A 17895-nucleotide genomic window follows, 5' to 3' on the forward strand; every position below is an offset into this window, starting at 1 on the left:
GGTAGCTGGGGGGCCTTTAATCTAACAAGGTGCAGGAATTACATAATTATTTCTAGCTGACAAGACAACCCAGCAAACACCTCATCCTCCCTCCCCATTCAGAAATTTCTACACATGTGACAGTGTTTTCTCATTTCTGGATTTCTGCTAGGAAAGCTGGGCAACCTTAGAACCCCTACAGTTTCATTGGTACATGGGCTAAGGGAGGCAGTCATGCTCCACCCATGAAATTTCTGGATAAAACAAGATCGCAGTTGTCCAGGGGCTCATAGGACAATTCTTCCTGTCCTCCTTCCTGTCCCTCCCCTTTCTCCTTCCATGGAGCCTAGAGCCTGGGAAATTGAGTTGGGCCTGGTGGTCATAGCTATATACAGGGAAGTCAGAGAGGATACAGAAGCAGAGCTGGAAGGATTGGACCAAGGGCAGACCCTCCCAGAAGCCTGTGGTCCTGCTGTCCAGCATGACCACATTGAAATGGCCTATACTGTATTTCTCTAGGGTTTGAACAAGGGGATCCTGGAAGCCACAACCTTTTTGGCTGGGGTAGTGCTCTTTAAAGGCTTGGAAGAGGCTTGTTGGCCTGACCTTTGTCCTGAATGGTGCCAAGCATGTGGATGAAGCAGACTGAGCAGGCCTGGCCTTTGGTGTGTCTTAGAGTGCTGCCTCCTCCCCCACTGTGCAATACCCTTCATGGGATGCTGGTATGAATCATCTGGGTTAAGCTTCATTAAAGCAGAGGTCCATTTTCCATTTATGATGGGAATTTTTTATTTATCAAATTGTTACTCTAATATAATTTACTAAGTGACTGAAGACAAATAATCCACTTAGACCAAGCCGTAAAATTCCATTTGTCTACAGCGCCTGCTTCGGCAGAAGTGCAGCCCATGCCTTGTTCAAATCTCAGCTGGAGACAGTGTGGGCTGCGAGATTCACAGCCCAACTCTTGAGTTCCTCGTGGGGTTGTCCTGGAGGATGTCTGCAGCCCACCCGAACTTTCCCTGGTTAATAAAAGGCTGATGAGTGTGACCAAGTTTCTGTAGAAAATCTACCAGTCTGGAACATCCCCAGCATGGGCCTCTGGTCCTCTCAGTGTTTGCAATGCTGAGTTCTGTCCTTCATTCCTTAGGGAACATTCCTCCAATCCTTAAGGATCAGGTCACCGTTAGTGTTTATTTGAAAGGGAAACAAATCCCTGTTTCTTTAGATACCGCTCAGTGTCTTGTTCGCTAATGCTGCCTGTCAAGCAAATGGGGCTCACAGGGGAGCCCAGAACTTTGGAGGAATGGAATTTCATTCTGTCTCTAATCCTACTTTTGGGTTTGGGGGCAGGGATTGCAGAGAAAAAGGGGGCCCAGAGACTCCAGAATGGGTGGTACAGAAAACTAGAGGACCAAAGTGTGCGACCACCAATGATGACAGTGTGGGAAACCGAAGCAGACGTGGTTAGGACCCATGAGAAGAGGTGGGGTTCAGCTGATAGAAAGAGGGAGTGGGCCTCTCTGGCAGAGCACGGTTTTGTGCGGTGCTTCCCCTTGAGCCAGCAGCCCTGCACAATACTGGCAAGCTGCAGGTCTGGTGCCCTGGAAGAAGCAGGAGAAGGTTGAAGGTCAGGGATGTCAGATTAGAGGCTAGCAGTAACTGTGATAGCCTGGTCCTCTATGGTAAAGATGACATGATAGGAGCCCTCCTTGTTTAGAGGAGACATCCCAGTCATTCTGTGGAGAGTGGTAAGGTCGCTGGGTAAAAGTCTAATGGCACCTCACAGCACTTACTCAGCTGCTATCAGTTTCTGCATAGAAAGATTTTATGTGCTGTTGGTGCCGTGACATGCTACAAGGCTAGCAGGATCCAGTGCAGCTCTTCCAAGAAGTCTATTAGAAGGAAATAAGATGGCAGAGACAAAAATCCATGAGGTCCCCCTGTCCCAGAATGCACCACAGGTGCTGGTGTGGTTCTCACAAACATAAACAGCACTTCAGAGACCAGACATCTGGGGGAGCCCTGTTGAGAGACTTAGACTTGAAATACTGGTTGCAAAGCTGCGTTGCCCAGATGTCTGCCCTGTGATTTCTGCGATCCACAACCTACTTTTAATGAGCCGACTGCTGCACCTGGACACTGCAGAGAGCAGGTGCTAGGCTTTCCCTTCTTGTCTTTGGCTGTGAAGTTCATGAAAAAGAGAAGGGTCCACCCACCCACACTTTCTAACCATTGTCCTACATTCAGGTGGGTTTGGGGCTCCAGGTCACATGGTAATTGCCTGGAAAAGTCTCCACTGACAATCTAGTTTAAGTAGCCTGGGTCAGAGTCTCGTAAAGCACCAGCAAAAATAAAGGCATTTTGAAATCAGGCTTTGGGAGATCCCAACAGGCTCATGTTCCAACAAAGGAAGTCACAGTCACAGGAGTCAGAAGAAAAGACAGCTTCAGAGAGGGGTCTGCAGGGAGGAACCTGAGATGTACCCTGAATATGCTTGGACTGCTGGAGATGGAACAAGAAAGATACTAAATGGAAGGAGAAGGAAAGGAAACTGTCAGTGTTCTAGACTGAAAAGATTCAGATTCAAACTTAATAAACAGATTAAACAGTAATCATAGCACAAGGCACCCACAAGATCCCTCAGTAGATAAGGGTGCTTGCCACCAAGCCTAGTGATCTGGGTTTGATCCCCAGAACTCACATGGTGGAAGGAAAGGAAGGACTCCCACAGGCAGTTTTCTGACCTCCACATGCTGTGGCATATATGTGCATGTGGTACATGAGTACACAAAGAGGCAAATACACTTAATAATAAAAGGTTTAAAAGGAGAGGTTAGTGAGTAGGAATAAAGATGTAAAGAAACTACTTTTCCTAGAGGAATGTAGAATATAAAAGAAATAGGGGTTGGAATGGAAATCAGCCTCACCAGCATCTGAGAAAATGCAGATACCATCAGAGAGACAGGTGAATTCTTTATGTGAACTTAATGAATTGGGTCATGGTTTCCTCTTATCAGAGCCACCCCCTAGATTCCAAAAGATAAGACATCTCTGACAAAATAACCATAATAAAGGAACTGCAAAGGACCAAAGACCAAGAAGGTTCTAGAAAGCAGCCAGAGATTTCCTGGGGCAGAATAACAAGTAGATCGAGAGCATTAAATATCTGAAGCTAGAATACAGTGTAATGAACTCTTTAACACTGGGCAGTGTAGAATTGCCCAGAGGATGACAGTGGAGTAACGACGCAAACTGTGTTTCAGGACCACAGTCAAAAGCTCCCACATTAAAGGAAAGTCAGGATCTTGGGTTTCATGAAAGCTGATGACTGGGAGGGTCTGACCCAAGAAGACATGGTGAGAAAGAAAGGGCAGATCCTTGAGCAAATCAAAGTAAGTGCTGATCCAGAAAGCAGCACAAAGGGCACCCTGGTTTCTAGGGGAAATAACCAGGGTGGCACCAGAACACCAGTGTGGAGCTGGGGAAGGCGAGAGTACCGTGTGTCTTGGCTATGACCACAAAGGAGATAGTCCTAATTTCTTATTTTGTTTGGGATCAAAATAAGGATAATGATTTATTTTCTTTTACTGAACATCTAGTGTGTGTGTGTGTGTGTGTGTGTGTGTGTGTGTGCCACAGTGCACATGAGGTGAGGTCAGAGGAGAACTTGTAGGAGTCTGTTTTCTCCTTCCCAGTGTGGAGCCCAGTGATCTGTTTCAGGTTGTTAGGCAGGTGACAGTCACCTTTACCCCCTATGTCATCTTGCAGACCCCACTTTAGACCATCAAGTTAAGTTTGTCTGCTAAAATAGGGCTGCTGTTCAGATAACAGCAGAAACTTAGTAATTTCTAGGTCCATTAGAAGTAGACACTGGAATAATGAATAAAGACAAGTTAGTTCACTACAGCAAGGAGAAAAGCAGTGAGGATGTGGAACCACCAGCAGGCTGAGATTTCGAGGGTGCAGACTAACCAGAGAGTTTCAGTCATGGTTGGTTGGGGTCAAGTGCTGAATAGGGGCCTTGACTGCATTTGGAAAGACCTGTCACTATAGAGACTTAGGGATGAAAAAAAATCCCGAAAAACAAAGCACATGTTCTCAAAGTTGGCCAGCAACTAGCATAAGGAAACAGAATTGGAAGATCTCAGGACAGTGTTTTCAGGGTCATCACTGAATGACATTTTAGGGAATATCTAACAAACCTGAATCTTTGAAAGCTATAAAATACTGCTGAAGATAAAGAAGACCTAAGTAAGTGATAGGTCAGAAGACTCAGGTTCTAAGATGGGCATGTGTGCACATATAGACACACTCAGACATAGCCAGGTACACAGGTAAGCCTGCAGACATACAGAGACATACATACACACGCAGAGAGAAGCACACACAGACATGCATACAGATGCACACACAGACACACAGAGAGAAGCATGTGCAGAGACATGCATACGCACACATATACACAGAGATAAACACACAGAAGCACACAGATATGCATGCAGATACACGCACACAGACACACAGAGAGGAGCGTATATAAAGACATGCATGCACATACACAGAGACACACACACAAGCTGATCTATAGATTCACAAGGTCTTTTCTGCACTCATTGATAAACTGGCAGTGAAATTGATATGAGTGTGGAAATGGGGGCCAGCAGAGCTCTAGAGAAGGGTAAAAATGAAAACCAGGGTGGCCTCAGCCTTAACTTATGGGGGTGGGTATAGACTTCTGAAATTGCTGAAGTATTGTTCATGTTTATGTACACAATTGCCCCCTCAGCTTTTCTCACATGCGAAAAAGCAACTGGCAATGGACCAGAGACCTAAACAGAAAGTGCAATATTCTAATAGAAGCAAGCCCTGTGTGCCCTTGAATTGGGGGAAGATTTCTTAAATGTGACAAGTGAATAAGTGGAACCTCTATCAGAATTTAAGACACTGTTTGGAGTGTGGAAAGTCGAGCTCTAATCTGAGAAGTACATGTTCCCAGCAGAGGCTTACCAGAGATTTACCATGTAGCATATAAGAAAACAATTTGTAAAATACAAGAATAGAGAACAGTGAGGAAAAGCTCCGAAAACCAAAGGATGTTGGGTATCAGAGGGATGCTTGGTCACTGGTTTTGGGAAGTGTAGCTAGGCACCTGGGAGCCACAGTGAGACACTACTACTGCAGGCTGTTGAAGCTCAATTAAAACATTTGTCTGACTGTAGATGCTGGCTATGATAGGATGGAACATGAAGTCTTGTTCACTGCTGCTCAGAACATAAAGTGGTAGAGCCTCTTTGGGAAGTAGCTCAACGGCACGAGTCCATAGGGAGACTAGTGCATTTGTGCACACAGCTCTGCTTCATAGTCCTGAGCTGGAAGCAGCTCAGTGTCTCTAGATTGATGAATGGATAGACTGTGCTGTACCCATTCAGGGGAACACACCTCAGCATTTACAGGGAATAGATAAACTGTGGTGTGCTCAATTGGGGAAGCACACCTTAGCATTTGTAGGGAGTAGATAGACAAGCTAAAATGTGCCTCTTCAGGGGAAACACACCACAGCATTTGCAGAATAAACGGACAGACTGTGGTGTGCTCATTCAGGGAAACGTGCTTCAATATTTGCAGGAATAGATAGACAAGCTATGGAATACCTGTTCAGAAGAATACACCTCAGCATTTGCAGGGATAAACTGTGGTGTGCCCGCTGGTTCAGGGGAACCTACCTCAACATTTGCCAGGAATGGACAAACAAGCTGATCTGATGGTTCAGAGATTAACAAAGTGTGGTGTGCCATTCAGGGAAATGTTCTGTGGAATTTGCAGAGAATGAATGCATGGAATACCAAGGAAAAATTTCAAAATAGTAGCTCTAAGTGAAGGACATTAGGAAGAACAGTACATATAGTACAGTAGCACCTCTGTACAAGTGTCGGATGTTAACTGGTGTGCATTGAGTGTTAGCTCAATGGTTACCTGGAGATTGAGAGGACTTATAAATGGTCACAAGGACACATATGTGGTGACAGACATGTGCACTATCCTAACTGTGATAATGTTTTCACAGGGTCACATATAGCAGAACGTAGCTAATTATAAAATAGACGATGCAGCACACGTGATAGATGGTCACAGGTGTGTCTTCCTGCTCCACTGCTCCCCTAAGCCAGAGACTTATGCAGTGGATTGCTTGAGATAAAGGGGTTCATATGTGTTGACAATGATAGTGAAGAAACTTTGAATCTGTATGTACCCAATAACATAACCTCCAATATAGAAAACAAATTTGGTAGAACTACAAGGAGAAAATCTACCATTGTCATATAAATTTTTAATAATCCTTATTTTCTAGTAGATTGTATGCAGATTAAAAACCACTAAGACGAATTAACACTTTGAGCTAATTTTCTTTAATAGACATAAACGAACTGCTGCCTCCAGGAGCTCCAGTCCTGTGTTTACAAACAGCAGACATTTTGTGGTGTGACTTTTTCTGTGGAGATGTCAAGAAACATCTACTCATTCCACACCAGCAAAAAAGGACCCAGCCCAGGTCCAGGTTGGTGAGTCAGGGGGTCTATTCTGTCTACTTACAGAGTGTTGGCCCATCCACGTGGGTCACTCACTGACAGCTCAGTCATGTCAGAGCCAGGCCTGTGGCCTCAGTGTCCATCCCTGTCCTTCAAGTATGCTACCTCATAAAACATTTTGGAAGATGTGTTCTATCCTAAACTCAATTCCAAATTACCTTCAAAGACCTGGAGTCCTTAAGTCCCATTTTCTAAGAACTCGATTAAGTCACAGTCAATAACTCAAAAGCTAAAGGGACAGAAATGAACCGTGCATTTACAGATTTGAAAAGATGTACTGGTAAATCAGGTATGATTCAAAAAAGGCATCATAAAAGCCAGTGGCACGTTCTTAGACATTGGGATAATAAAGGCTCATTAAGTCTTGGAGTGCAGCTGAAGTGGGGCTTCTAAGGGTGACTGACAGGCTTGCACTGCTTGCTTGTATCAGAAATGAAGAAAAGCCAGACACTAATGAGCCTGCCGCCATCTCCCTTAAGTTAGAAAAGGAACTGAAAAAAGAAAGTACTCTATTTCTGTATGTGTTTGAGAATGCCCACAACAAACTACAGGAAGGAGAGAGACAAACTTAGAGGAAGGAAATAATCAAGAGAACAGGAGAGCTTAATACAATATCCATCATCAGAGTCTTAAGTTGACTGGTTGGTTGGTTGGTTGGTTGGTTGGTTGGTTGGTTGGTTGGTTAGTTCGTTTGGTTGGTTGATTGATTTTAGAAAATGACTGGATTTTAGGAAACCACTGGATTTTAGAAAACTCCAGCATGGTTAACAGCTTAGATGGAAGAAAAGGCAACTGGGAGTGGAATTCTGATAGCTCCAAACAGCAGTAGGATGCTGAGGCAGAGGATTATGAGCTCCGGGTCAGCCTGGGCTATTTAGTGAGAGCCTGCCTAAAAAATGAAGGGGAGTTCACATTTCCAAATAGGGTATTACTGTAAATGCACAGAAATCCAGATGAGAAATTTCTGGAAAAATGAGAGTATAAAAAACTTTGAGGAAGTCTGAATTGTTTTGTAACCATATAGAAATTAATTCTGGGGTGTAGTTCTGCTCACAGAGAAGTCATCAGACCCCGCTCAGCACACAGGGGCTGTCTTTCGGGAATCGGAAGGAAGCATCCTAAAGCTGTGTGCACTCTTCTGAGAAAGGAAAAGGGGAGAGAGGCAAACAGCCTAACGCTTAAACTCTACAAAGGCAGTTAGAGGAAATGAGAATTGCCGCTTGCCTGGTGAGTGCAGTCAGGACATAGCCAGGTTTAAAAGCTGGAGTTCGTCATTACTGAATACAGTTTACCCTGGGAACGCAAGGTAGTTCAGTCAAAGGAACCATGACTCTCAAGGCGTCTTCCCACTACCAGATGAATTTATCATCTTGGCGGATGCAGAAGTCATCTGTAACTGTGATAAGAGCTCTCTTCAGCCTTGAGCTGGAAGAGACTTTCCTAACTGCTGTGATGGCAGGCCTCAGCAGACATCATTCCCTGTGATGAAATGGTGGCAGTCTGTCCCCTCACAGGCAAGAAGTAGAGCAAGGGACTGTGCAAGTCGCACCAACACAGCACGAAGAAGCAATGCCCACCTCTAGGACTGAGAGTGGGCAGCCTGCTCTGCTATTGGCCTGCAGGTCACTAAGACCGCTGGCCACCTCCCCACTCTTCCTAGTTGGACTCTCTGTAGCATGGGGCCTCTGGCATCCCTGGGGCTCCCTGACTCCTGTCAGGGTGTTTCTGGTCTAGACCACTGGTTACCTCCTTGTGCACCCTCCTCTAAGTCTCAGCAGAGTCACAGCGATCTCATCAAGGGTGTCCTGCTTCAGCTGCAAAGCCTCTTGTCTTTGAAAGTGGCAAATCCATCCTAGTTAAAGCCCTTCCCCCTCTTTCCCTTAGACCTGAATACATCACATGTAGCAGTACTTTGTGGGCTCACCCTTTACCCTGGATCTAGAAGTTCCACTCTAGTTACAAGCTCTTGCTCCCCTTTGGTGTGTAGCACTAACACTTGCCAGTTTTATGATGGATGTGTCCCTGCCTATCGTGAGCTCTGCCTCTCCACCTTGCCTGCCCTGTGCCATGTTCTCAGTGGGACACCAGTGAAGCCTTTGAAGTGTCTCTTCCCTCCTCAGAGCTTCCCAGGCTCATCAGAGCACCTGGTGCCTGGGACCCGCAGGTCTGTCCTCCACAAGCTTCCCCACACTGCCAGCCATTGTCTGCTGTAGTGCTGCTGAGTGACCCCAGTACTTCGGGGCTGTCACCGACATTCTCTGACTTCAGGACATGGGTGTTCTCTGTGTGTCCACCTGGCACACCCTCCTTGGTTCTTTGCTTGAGTTCCTCTTTAGCTGACTGGGCACTGTATAGAAATTAGGGTCAGCCCCTAAGTTTGTGTAGAGACACCCCTCTTGTTATCCCACCTTCTCCCTTGCTGTATTTTCTCCATAGCTGTCACCTTCTGATGCACTGTATACTTTCTTTATAATATACCAATAACAGTGACTGCATGGGTCTGTGTGGACATAGCAGAACCATGAAGCTAACAAACTGAGCCCTAAGCTTGGGACCCCTAGTAAGAGTAGTTTGTGATGTGGCCTTGGAGCCGCATAGGAGTTGCAGGGGGTGAAGAAAGGAGAGCCTTCCAGAAAGGAGCTGGGAGGGCCCGATGGTGTGGTCTGGGCAGTTGCTCAGGCCTCCAAGGGTGGCGACAGTATGAGATGATGAGAACAGAGGGAAGGGTGCGTCTGACTGTACTGGAGAGAGTCGTGAGGTGGGAGTTCAGGCAGATGCCACCAGACTTCCTGTCCTGCCGGCTGCATTCCCTATTAATGCCCACAGGACAACTTCCTGCCCTACAGCTTGTTCCTCAACTTTCAGACTTGCTCTCTCCTCTGGGAAGTGGGGGCTGCTCTCCAAGGCTCAGGTGTAGGATGGGCATTTGCCACATCTACTGACACTATTCCTGGCTGTCATCTGTGAATCCATGAGGTACTGTTTTTGGCAATGTTGAAAGCCCAGGCTGGGACCCTGTTTACCAGAGTGTTGGTTTTAAAATGGCACTTATGGTAGTGGGTTCGGCGAGCTGCAGTCCAGTCTCTGAGTAACAGTGAGCTCTCCCCATAACCCTGACTAGAAAGCCCACCAGGACGGCATCACCTGTTGGCTGCTGTCTCCCCGCACTAAGCGGCTCATTCCATGTTTTTTCTCTTTCAGTCTGAACCCGAGGGCTTTTCTCATTTCCACTTGTATGTTTGTGCTGCTTTCCTCGTGAGATGGCGGAGAGAAATTCTAGAAGAAAGAGATTTCCAAGTAAGTAACTGCTCTTCAGAAGAGCCCCTGTTATGCTCTCTGCTGAAAGAAAGGTTTATTAAGTTCTCGTTCACGGCTGATTTGTGGAGGAGCTGTGGGGAGCGCTAGTTGCCTTCACTACTGACCTCCTGCTGCTGGGAAGTTCCTCCCGCTGAGACACAGAGCTGGTGGCACTGGCCACTGTGGTGGGAACTGGGCCTGGGCCAGCTTCATAAGACCTCACCTAGACTCCCTGAGTCATGTATCATCAACAGTGTGACATTGGAAGGCCTGGTGTAACCTCCAGCTCCCAGGGCCTTTTATCTCAGCCCCTGTGATATGCTAGAGGCTGTTTGTGATAAGAAACCACACAGCCCGAATCTCATCAGTCACCTGGTGGCTGTGTGACTTGGGATACATCACTTAACCTCTCTGTGCAAGTTTCCTTACCAGCTTAACAGTAAAGCTGCTAGAGAGCCCAGTTGTCAGAGGCCTTGTTGGACGTACATCCTGCCAGCTTTGTGTTCCATCCAGGAAACTGCATGTGTCCAGATCCCCACATCCTGAACTACTTGAGTGCCCCCAAGAGGTGGCCCAAGTATTATGAGGACTGTTGACCCTTCCTAGGTGCTTTCTGCTATTGCTAAGATGTCAGAGAGTCCTTGAATCCATCTCAGAGGACTCGTGGTGAGAGGCCTTGCTGGGCAGGGTGGGGAGATTTAGAGTGCAGCAAAGAAGACACCAACATTGAGGGACAGGACTCTACACTATCTGTGGGCACTGTCTTCTACCTCACTCCCTTGGCCACCCAGCTCTTGATAGGCAAGGGGGCCTACAGTTCCAAGTTCCCAGTATGGTAATTCAGGGGAACTCGGCAGTCTTGTTCCTCAACCCTAAGCTTCTCAGATGACTCTGAGCTCCCTGCCTCCCATCTGATAACTGTTGGAGGTGTTGGTAAAGTCCTGCATAGTCACAAGAGTCCTGCTTGGACCTCAGGGGTGACAGTTGCTTTTAGTGTCCATTTGCCACAACTTAGAATGACCTGAGTAGAGAGCTTCACCCGAAAAACTTCCCTGATGGCCTCAACTGATGTGTGAAGACCCTCTCTGGGTGAGGCTGGCACTTTCTGGCAGTAGCTCAAATAAGAAGGGCACAGTAGAAGAAAGGCCTGTGGACAGGTGAGGGTGTAAGCTAGGGGACGGAGCTTCCAGTAGGACTTGGCTTGGAGGCAGAGACCAGCATGCCCACCAATCCTTAGTGTTTTAAGTATATGGGACATGAGGCTGTCCTCCTAAGTTGCTGCCCTTGTCATTACAGAGCTCAGTTGTCATGTGGGTTGCTCAATGTGCTGACTGGGGTCCTCGGTTGGACAGCACTCCAGGCTCCCTCATCTAGCCTTGTGGACATGGTTTATGAGTGGTTGAGATGTGTTGGCTCCCTGCCCCATTAGGCATATGCAAGGTTGCTGGCCTACCTGGCCCTTCTTGCTGCATCCTGAGAACATAGAGGCTCTAGGGAACATGACTCCCCCTGTCACCAAGTGATTTGGAGTAAACTCCTTGAATGCTCAGCTGTAGGATTGGGAGGATGCTCCCATAGTATACTTGAATGCTCAGCTGTCTCCCATAGTACATTTGTTTGTCCTCAGGAAGCTCTGGGAAGCAGGGCTGGCTGTACAGGCACCTGCCTGGCCATTTGACCTAACTACCTGTTTATGGAAGAGAGAAGGCCCTGCTTTCCTGATTTCCCAGTGTACAGTGACCACTCAGTGTGCTGGCCGGGACATTATGTTCCCACTGGACAATATGCACTCCTGGCCTGACCGGTTCCCAGAAGCCAGAGAACTTGTCCCAGACTCACGTTACTGCCCATCTTCCTGAGGGCCAGAGGTCTCAGCTGAGCTAGCCTGTCAGGTTACTGCCACCTCGAATCTGGTCTCTCAGGTTGGGCAACGGTGTCTAAGAAGGATCAAGGCAGATTGCAACACCTTCCAGGCTAGGCCAGCCTAGGGTCATAGGATACAGGGTAGTAGAGAACTCATGTTATACACAGCCATGTGTTTAGGAGAGATATCCCCCAATTCTACAGCAATACCTCTGCAGCCTTCTGGAAAGACCTTAGACCACATGTGCCCAGCACAGCCTGCCCCAGAGTTCTTTCATGAGCCACCTTCAGCAAAGGGCTGTCAGTCCTCTCCCTACAGACTGGCTCGGACTAGATCAGAACACTGGTCACGGGCTCGTGGTGCAGCCTTTATCTTGTGAATCTATGCGGTGAAGTGTCATGTGGTCAGCAGTACCTAGGCCCCTTGAGAGGTAATCAAAAGCTATGTGCAGCTACTAGCCACTGGGAGTGACTGGGGCCACTGTGGCTATGTGTGTGATAGACAGGACCCATGGCATCCTGACAGGCTGCTGTAATGGCATCCCCTGCTCTTGCTCAGTCTGCGTGATTTCAGCACTCTCTTGTTTAAGAGATGTATTCATTTGCTGTTTGGCTGGAGCTGTGCTGTTATGATTACTGGGTTCACCTTGAGAGTCTGAGCACAGTGTGTTGCTGGCCTCCTGAGGGTGTTGTCCTCCTCCTCTCCACCTCCTCACACAGCCAGTACAGGGTGTGGGTGCTGCCTGGAAGCCAGCCCTACAAACCCGCAGTTTGGGTGTGGATGGCGAGGGCAGGGAGCCACAGGGTAGATTTTCTTCTGTGCTAGAATAAAGTGGCACTTTGATATCCTGGAGGCTGGAAAGAGTGTGTGTCATGAACCCAGTGTGTGTTGTGGAGAACTGAATTAAATTAAATGAAGAACCCTGGGGTGCTGGTGAGCTCAAGAGATTGTGCTTGCCACTGTGACATTTTAGGAAATGTTTCTGCCCTGTGGATAGGGTGGTGTGAGCCTCTGGCAGTGAGGTGTTCCTGGCAATGGTCTCCACAGCCCCTGCTTTGTTCCCTGAGATTTGCCGTGTAGGCAGTAATGTGTTGCTGCCTGTCATTTCCATAGGAGCAGGATTGTACTTGAGGAGGAGTCACATCCAGGGCAAGGCAGGGACTAGCCTATAGGCCAGAACAGAGAGGTGGTAGCTAGGGTGCTGGCTGTGGGCTGGTTCTGTAGCTGTGTTGGGCCAGCTTGGGAGAGTGGGACAGGCAGGAATTCAGGCTATGCACTGGGCCTTTGGACCCTGAGTAGAGGCACCTCTCTGAGGGAGTGTGCATGGCTAGGTACACAAGGATCTGTATACTATGTAAAGGTGCCCTCCTACAGGCAGTCACCTCCCTTTCCATCTCTATCTCTGGTGCCCCTCAGTACATTACCCATGATGCCCATAGGCTCTGCACAGTGAGTGTCTGACTATGATCTCTCCACAAGCTACATTATCTCTGCTAGCAAGGGAGATTCTGTGTTCCTGTGTGTCCTTCTTTAGCCAGATTTCGAAGGGGTCTTTCAGGTGAAAGAAGCTCCAGGGTGTAGAATGCCTTGTATCCCCTTGGGACTACTTGTCACTCGTTGCTTCCTCTGTTTTCTGTGGGAACAGAGTGACCTTGGGAGCGAGGGGAAGGGAACCTGTACCTTCCTTCAGTGCCTGCTGTCCCCCCACGCCAGGAACAGCAAATAAAAGTAAACCCCAAAGGGCTGGCTGTAGTGTGATACAAAATCAGAAGGCTTGAGTGGACCGCATAGCTGAGACACGGACCATGCAGAACCCCATGCAAGACTGCTGATACCTCCTCAGGAGGCATTGTTTGCACACCATGACCCGCAGTGCTAGCGCTGGGGCTCTAGATGCTGCCTTTTCTGGCTTTTGGACTGCATCAAGTGCAATGTTGTAAAATGTGCTTTGTGTCTTGTCTTATTAACTGACTTCTGAGATTTCTAGCCAGGGTTTTAGCCTGAGGTTTTGAGTAGACTCTATCCAGTCATACTCTGATCCTCCCTGCCTCTAGAGCCTGGTACACTTGTGCTTAGCCCAGACAGTGTTGACTGTGTCCTACCAACCTCCAGAAACAGCTGGCCCAGAGGAGTAGTGAGCATTATGTTGGTGAGCTTCCCCTGTGGAAAGAATAGAACCTTTATTCTCAGTCTTAAAGACAGAAGCTCTATAGAAACAAGAGGTGACAGCCACCTACAGTGTTGTTTTAGATGAAGTCTGGAGGACAGTTGTTGTCTTTCTGTGGACCCGAGCTGCTGAGGAGCCCACAGACTTAGTGGTCTGTGAACAACTCTTGTAGATAAACACACCACTGTGCCTTGTTACTGCATGGCCACCAGCGTCACTGTGAGAAGAGACATCTGTGTGCCCATGGTGAGTGCTCAGCAAGGGATAGGATGAGGGACAGCAGCCTACTTCTGGAAGCCATGTTCCATGTCAAATCCCTGCCTTCCTGGATAGGCCATGTTCCTGGTGGCACTAGAAGGACTGCAGGACCTAGCCAGACTGGAGGGAATGACCTGGTGCCTCCTCTTGCTCTCATCTGGGTCTCGAGTGTCTGTGGCTGCTCACTGAAAACTAGATAGGACAGATAAGGGCAGTTCTGGATGTGGGCTCCAGGCTGTGTGTTGTCCCTTGTCCCCTCAATCTCAATCCATGTTTTTCTACATGTGCTCAGTAATCACTCCCAGAATCCTGCTTGGCCCAGGTCCATGGAGGGTAGCTTGGCAATGAGGGCTCTGTTCTTCTTGGGGCAGCATGGGACACTCTGCAATGGGAACCTGGATTGGGGACAGAGTAGAGAACTGGCAGGAGAGAGGACAGAATAGCACTGCCGTTGTGGATGGGTCTGGTGACTACTATCCTATAAAAGGGCTGCGGGCTTTGGGGACAGGAGAGAGGGAAGGCAGACAGGGACAATGGAACATGTACCCAGGACAAGGAACATTGAGGTTCAGCAAGGGAGGGTGAACAGACAGACACATTAGAAAGAGGACTAAGGATTCCCCCAGCAAAGGCGTGTGGGAGCTACAGCAGTGAGGCTGACAGAAGAGCCTTCTGGGACAAGATGGGGAACGAATGAAGGCGCTACAGGGCAGAAGAGAGTAACATTTCCAGGGAGAGCCAGTGGGTGGGAGAGGCAGATAATTATGAAGAGCCTGGAGACCACAGTGGAAGGACAGGGACTTCACCATGAACAGGAGCTGGGCAATGGCCACTCTGGTGTGAAGAGAAAACATGTTTTGTGTGGTTTTACACAGTCACCATGGGGCCAGTCAGTGTGGATCCTAGGTGGTTCATGCATAGATTCTGCATTGGAGTTGCCACCTCAGCTTAGAGTCCAGAAGCATCTCTGAGACGGAGGGTAGTGAGACAGCCTTGATGGTATAGGACCGCATGCCTTTCTGTGGTGCCACGTGGTAACCATGAATGTACCACCATGGAAGTCATGACCTGTGCACTTTCCCGCCTGTGTGAGCCATCCAGAGGAGTCCAGCAGAGCTGCAGGAGGAAACCAAGCCCTGTATCGTCTGGATAAAACGCTGACTGGGAGTCTGATAGAGAGGGATGAGAAGCTCTGAGTAAACACTGATTCTCAACAGAGAATGCATCTTCCTAAGCTGGTACAGCATCTCCAGAAGCAAGTCATCAGTCTCAGCCAGAGAGCCTGCAGGTCGGAGCAGCCATCCCATGTGGACTGTCTTCCCCAGTGAAGTGCTTCAAAACAGAGACACCAACAAGCTGGGAACAGATGATCAAGGTGAAGATGATCGCAGAGTCACAGACAGGGTTTTAAACATGCTACATGGCTGGTACCAGGCTTGTAGACAGATGTAAAGCTAAAGTAATTTTATTTAAAAATTTCCAGAAGAAACACAGTCACCTTTAGCTCAAAACAAGGAACAATGAGGCCAGTTTATAACAATAAAGAAACTAATAAGTGAAAATGAATGGGCTAGAAATTGGAGTTGAGGGGCTAGAGGGATGGCTCAGTGGGTAAAGCACTTGCCATGCACCAGTGAGGGCCTGAGTTCAGGTCCCCGGAGCCCATGTAGAGTTGGGGCTGTAGTGCATTCTGTAATCCTGCACTCATTCTCCTCTGCCATGAGACAGGAAGTGGGGACAGGAGACGGCCCACCCCCCAGCTATGAGCCAGCTAACCTGGTGTACATAAGAGACCGTGTCTCTTCAAGATGGAAGACAAGGACTGACACCTGAAGTTGTTATTTGGCCTCCATCTGCACCTTTGCCACACATGTGCCTCCACACATATGAACACATATGTACATACACACATCTCTCATACACACAATTAAAAAGAAAGAAACTAGAGCTGAGAAATAGATTGTTAAGTATATGTTGGAGGATTTAAAGCTGCCAGTGACAGGCAGGCCAATAGGCAGGTGTGTGAAAAGGGGGAAATTAGATATTTGGGGAGAATACACAATGCTAAAATTGCTTGATGACTTTCTTTAACCCTGCAGCCTGGGTAGGACCATTCTTTGTGGCTAGGTTAGGATAAGGCTGGAGCTTGGCTATTCCAGCCCACACATGTCTTTCTGGGAGTGTACTCACATGGTCCCCCTGAAGGAAACAGAATTCCGTGTTTTGTTTTACAGAGCTCAGGCACATTGGTCTGTCCTCATCTTAGTCACTGGACTACTGTACAGTATGCCTCTGACTGCTCGTTAGTCTTTCTCCATGTCTGCTGATGTCTGAGAGAGGTAATTTATAAACAATAGAAACACATTTTTCACAGTTCTAGAACGGGGGATGTCTAAGAGCATGCTGCAGGTTCAGAGTCTGCTTCTGAAGTGGTGCCTTGGTGTTGTGTCCTTATGTGGCTGCCACAGAGAACAGAAGGCACTAGGACTCAACACCTTGGTGAGGGCTCTGCTGTTTGTGAAGGGGACTTAATTCCCCACCAAGTACTAAATTCTTTTTAGTATTAGCACCTTGGGGACTAAGTGCCTTCTGTATGAATGTTGAGGGCATTGAGACTGTGGGTAAAGTTGTATGTGGGTTACATGAGGTCCACAGGTCAGGGATAGCTCACAGACTACTCACCAGGAACCAGGTAGGAATGTACACATGACAAGTGAAGGTATCAGTTATGAAAGAAAGCGTGTGCACAAATCAGGTGATAATCTAATTCCCCTCTCACAATACAAATACTCTTGAAAGTGTTAATATACTGATCTAGTAGTTCATAATCCATAGTTAGCTAGCCTTGTCAGGCTGATTTGCTGCTTACAAGTTTATTAGTATTGGTCACTTTACATCTGGGCTCCTTCAGGTGGGCACCCCAGTAAGTCCCAGTTACACTCATGCTGAGTGGGAATGTCACTGCGACATGACCAGATCAGTGGAATGAAAGGCACCCAGAGCAGGCTTCCCGCATGCTCCTCACAAGAGACGCACGGAACATATTCTCTCAACAGAAAATGGGGGCCGTGCCCTTTAGGGATCCAGGAACTAAAGCTCCTCTTGTGGGATGGTCACAGGGCGTCCTCTGCCCTCTAACACCAGGTAAGAAACTCTGTTTGTTTGCCACGTGTGTGAGAGTAGTCCAGGTTTGCTGGCACCAGACACGGCCTGCTCCTTTCCGTTAGCACCCACAGAATAGGTCAAAAGCTATGTTCCCAGGTGCTGTGTTTCCACATACTGCTGATAGGACGTTCTGATGGTAAGCTAAAGGCAGTCACGGGGTCTCCTACAAGGTACAGTAGCTCTTCCAGGTGTAAGAGAAAGAAAACAACTGACTGCTCAGTAAGTAGAAGTAGCCATACTTTCTTAGCGTGCTGAGAGATGTCTGAAACCCATAGCCTTCATTCCTAGGGAGTGACGGAAACAGGAGTGCACATCCTATCTGTAGAAACTGTGGATAGTTCAGACCCGTGAACTCTCCAGGGTAGCCCAGCAGTAGAATCAGCTTGTGCCCTGAAGGCACATGTTTCTTCCTACTGGGACCCATCCCCTGTATACATGGGGCCAGGGGAAGCAGGCCTAGCAAAGGGCAGTCAGAGACCCTTCCCCTGAAGTGGGAACCTAGAATCCTGCCTGGGAACCAGGATGCACAGGCAGCCCTGGGCTCCTGGGTCTTGCTTATCTGAGTAGCTGAGTGG

The 17895-nt window shown here is 48.0% G+C and overlaps 1 protein-coding gene across 1 annotated transcript in view; it reads left to right on the plus strand.

The window, feature by feature from the left end:
- The window catches only part of Tbc1d22a (TBC1 domain family member 22A), a 288481-nt gene that overhangs the window by 233033 nt on the left and 37553 nt on the right, over positions 1 to 17895 (plus strand). The window contains exon 12 of the mRNA XM_075960266.1: positions 9771 to 9866. Coding sequence (XP_075816381.1) covers positions 9771 to 9866 — 96 coding nt within the window. The remainder of the gene's footprint in view (positions 1 to 9770; positions 9867 to 17895) is intronic.

This window comes from Microtus pennsylvanicus, chromosome 2 (genome assembly GCF_037038515.1).
Source record: "Microtus pennsylvanicus isolate mMicPen1 chromosome 2, mMicPen1.hap1, whole genome shotgun sequence".
NCBI classification, from domain to species: Eukaryota; Metazoa; Chordata; class Mammalia; order Rodentia; family Cricetidae; genus Microtus; species Microtus pennsylvanicus.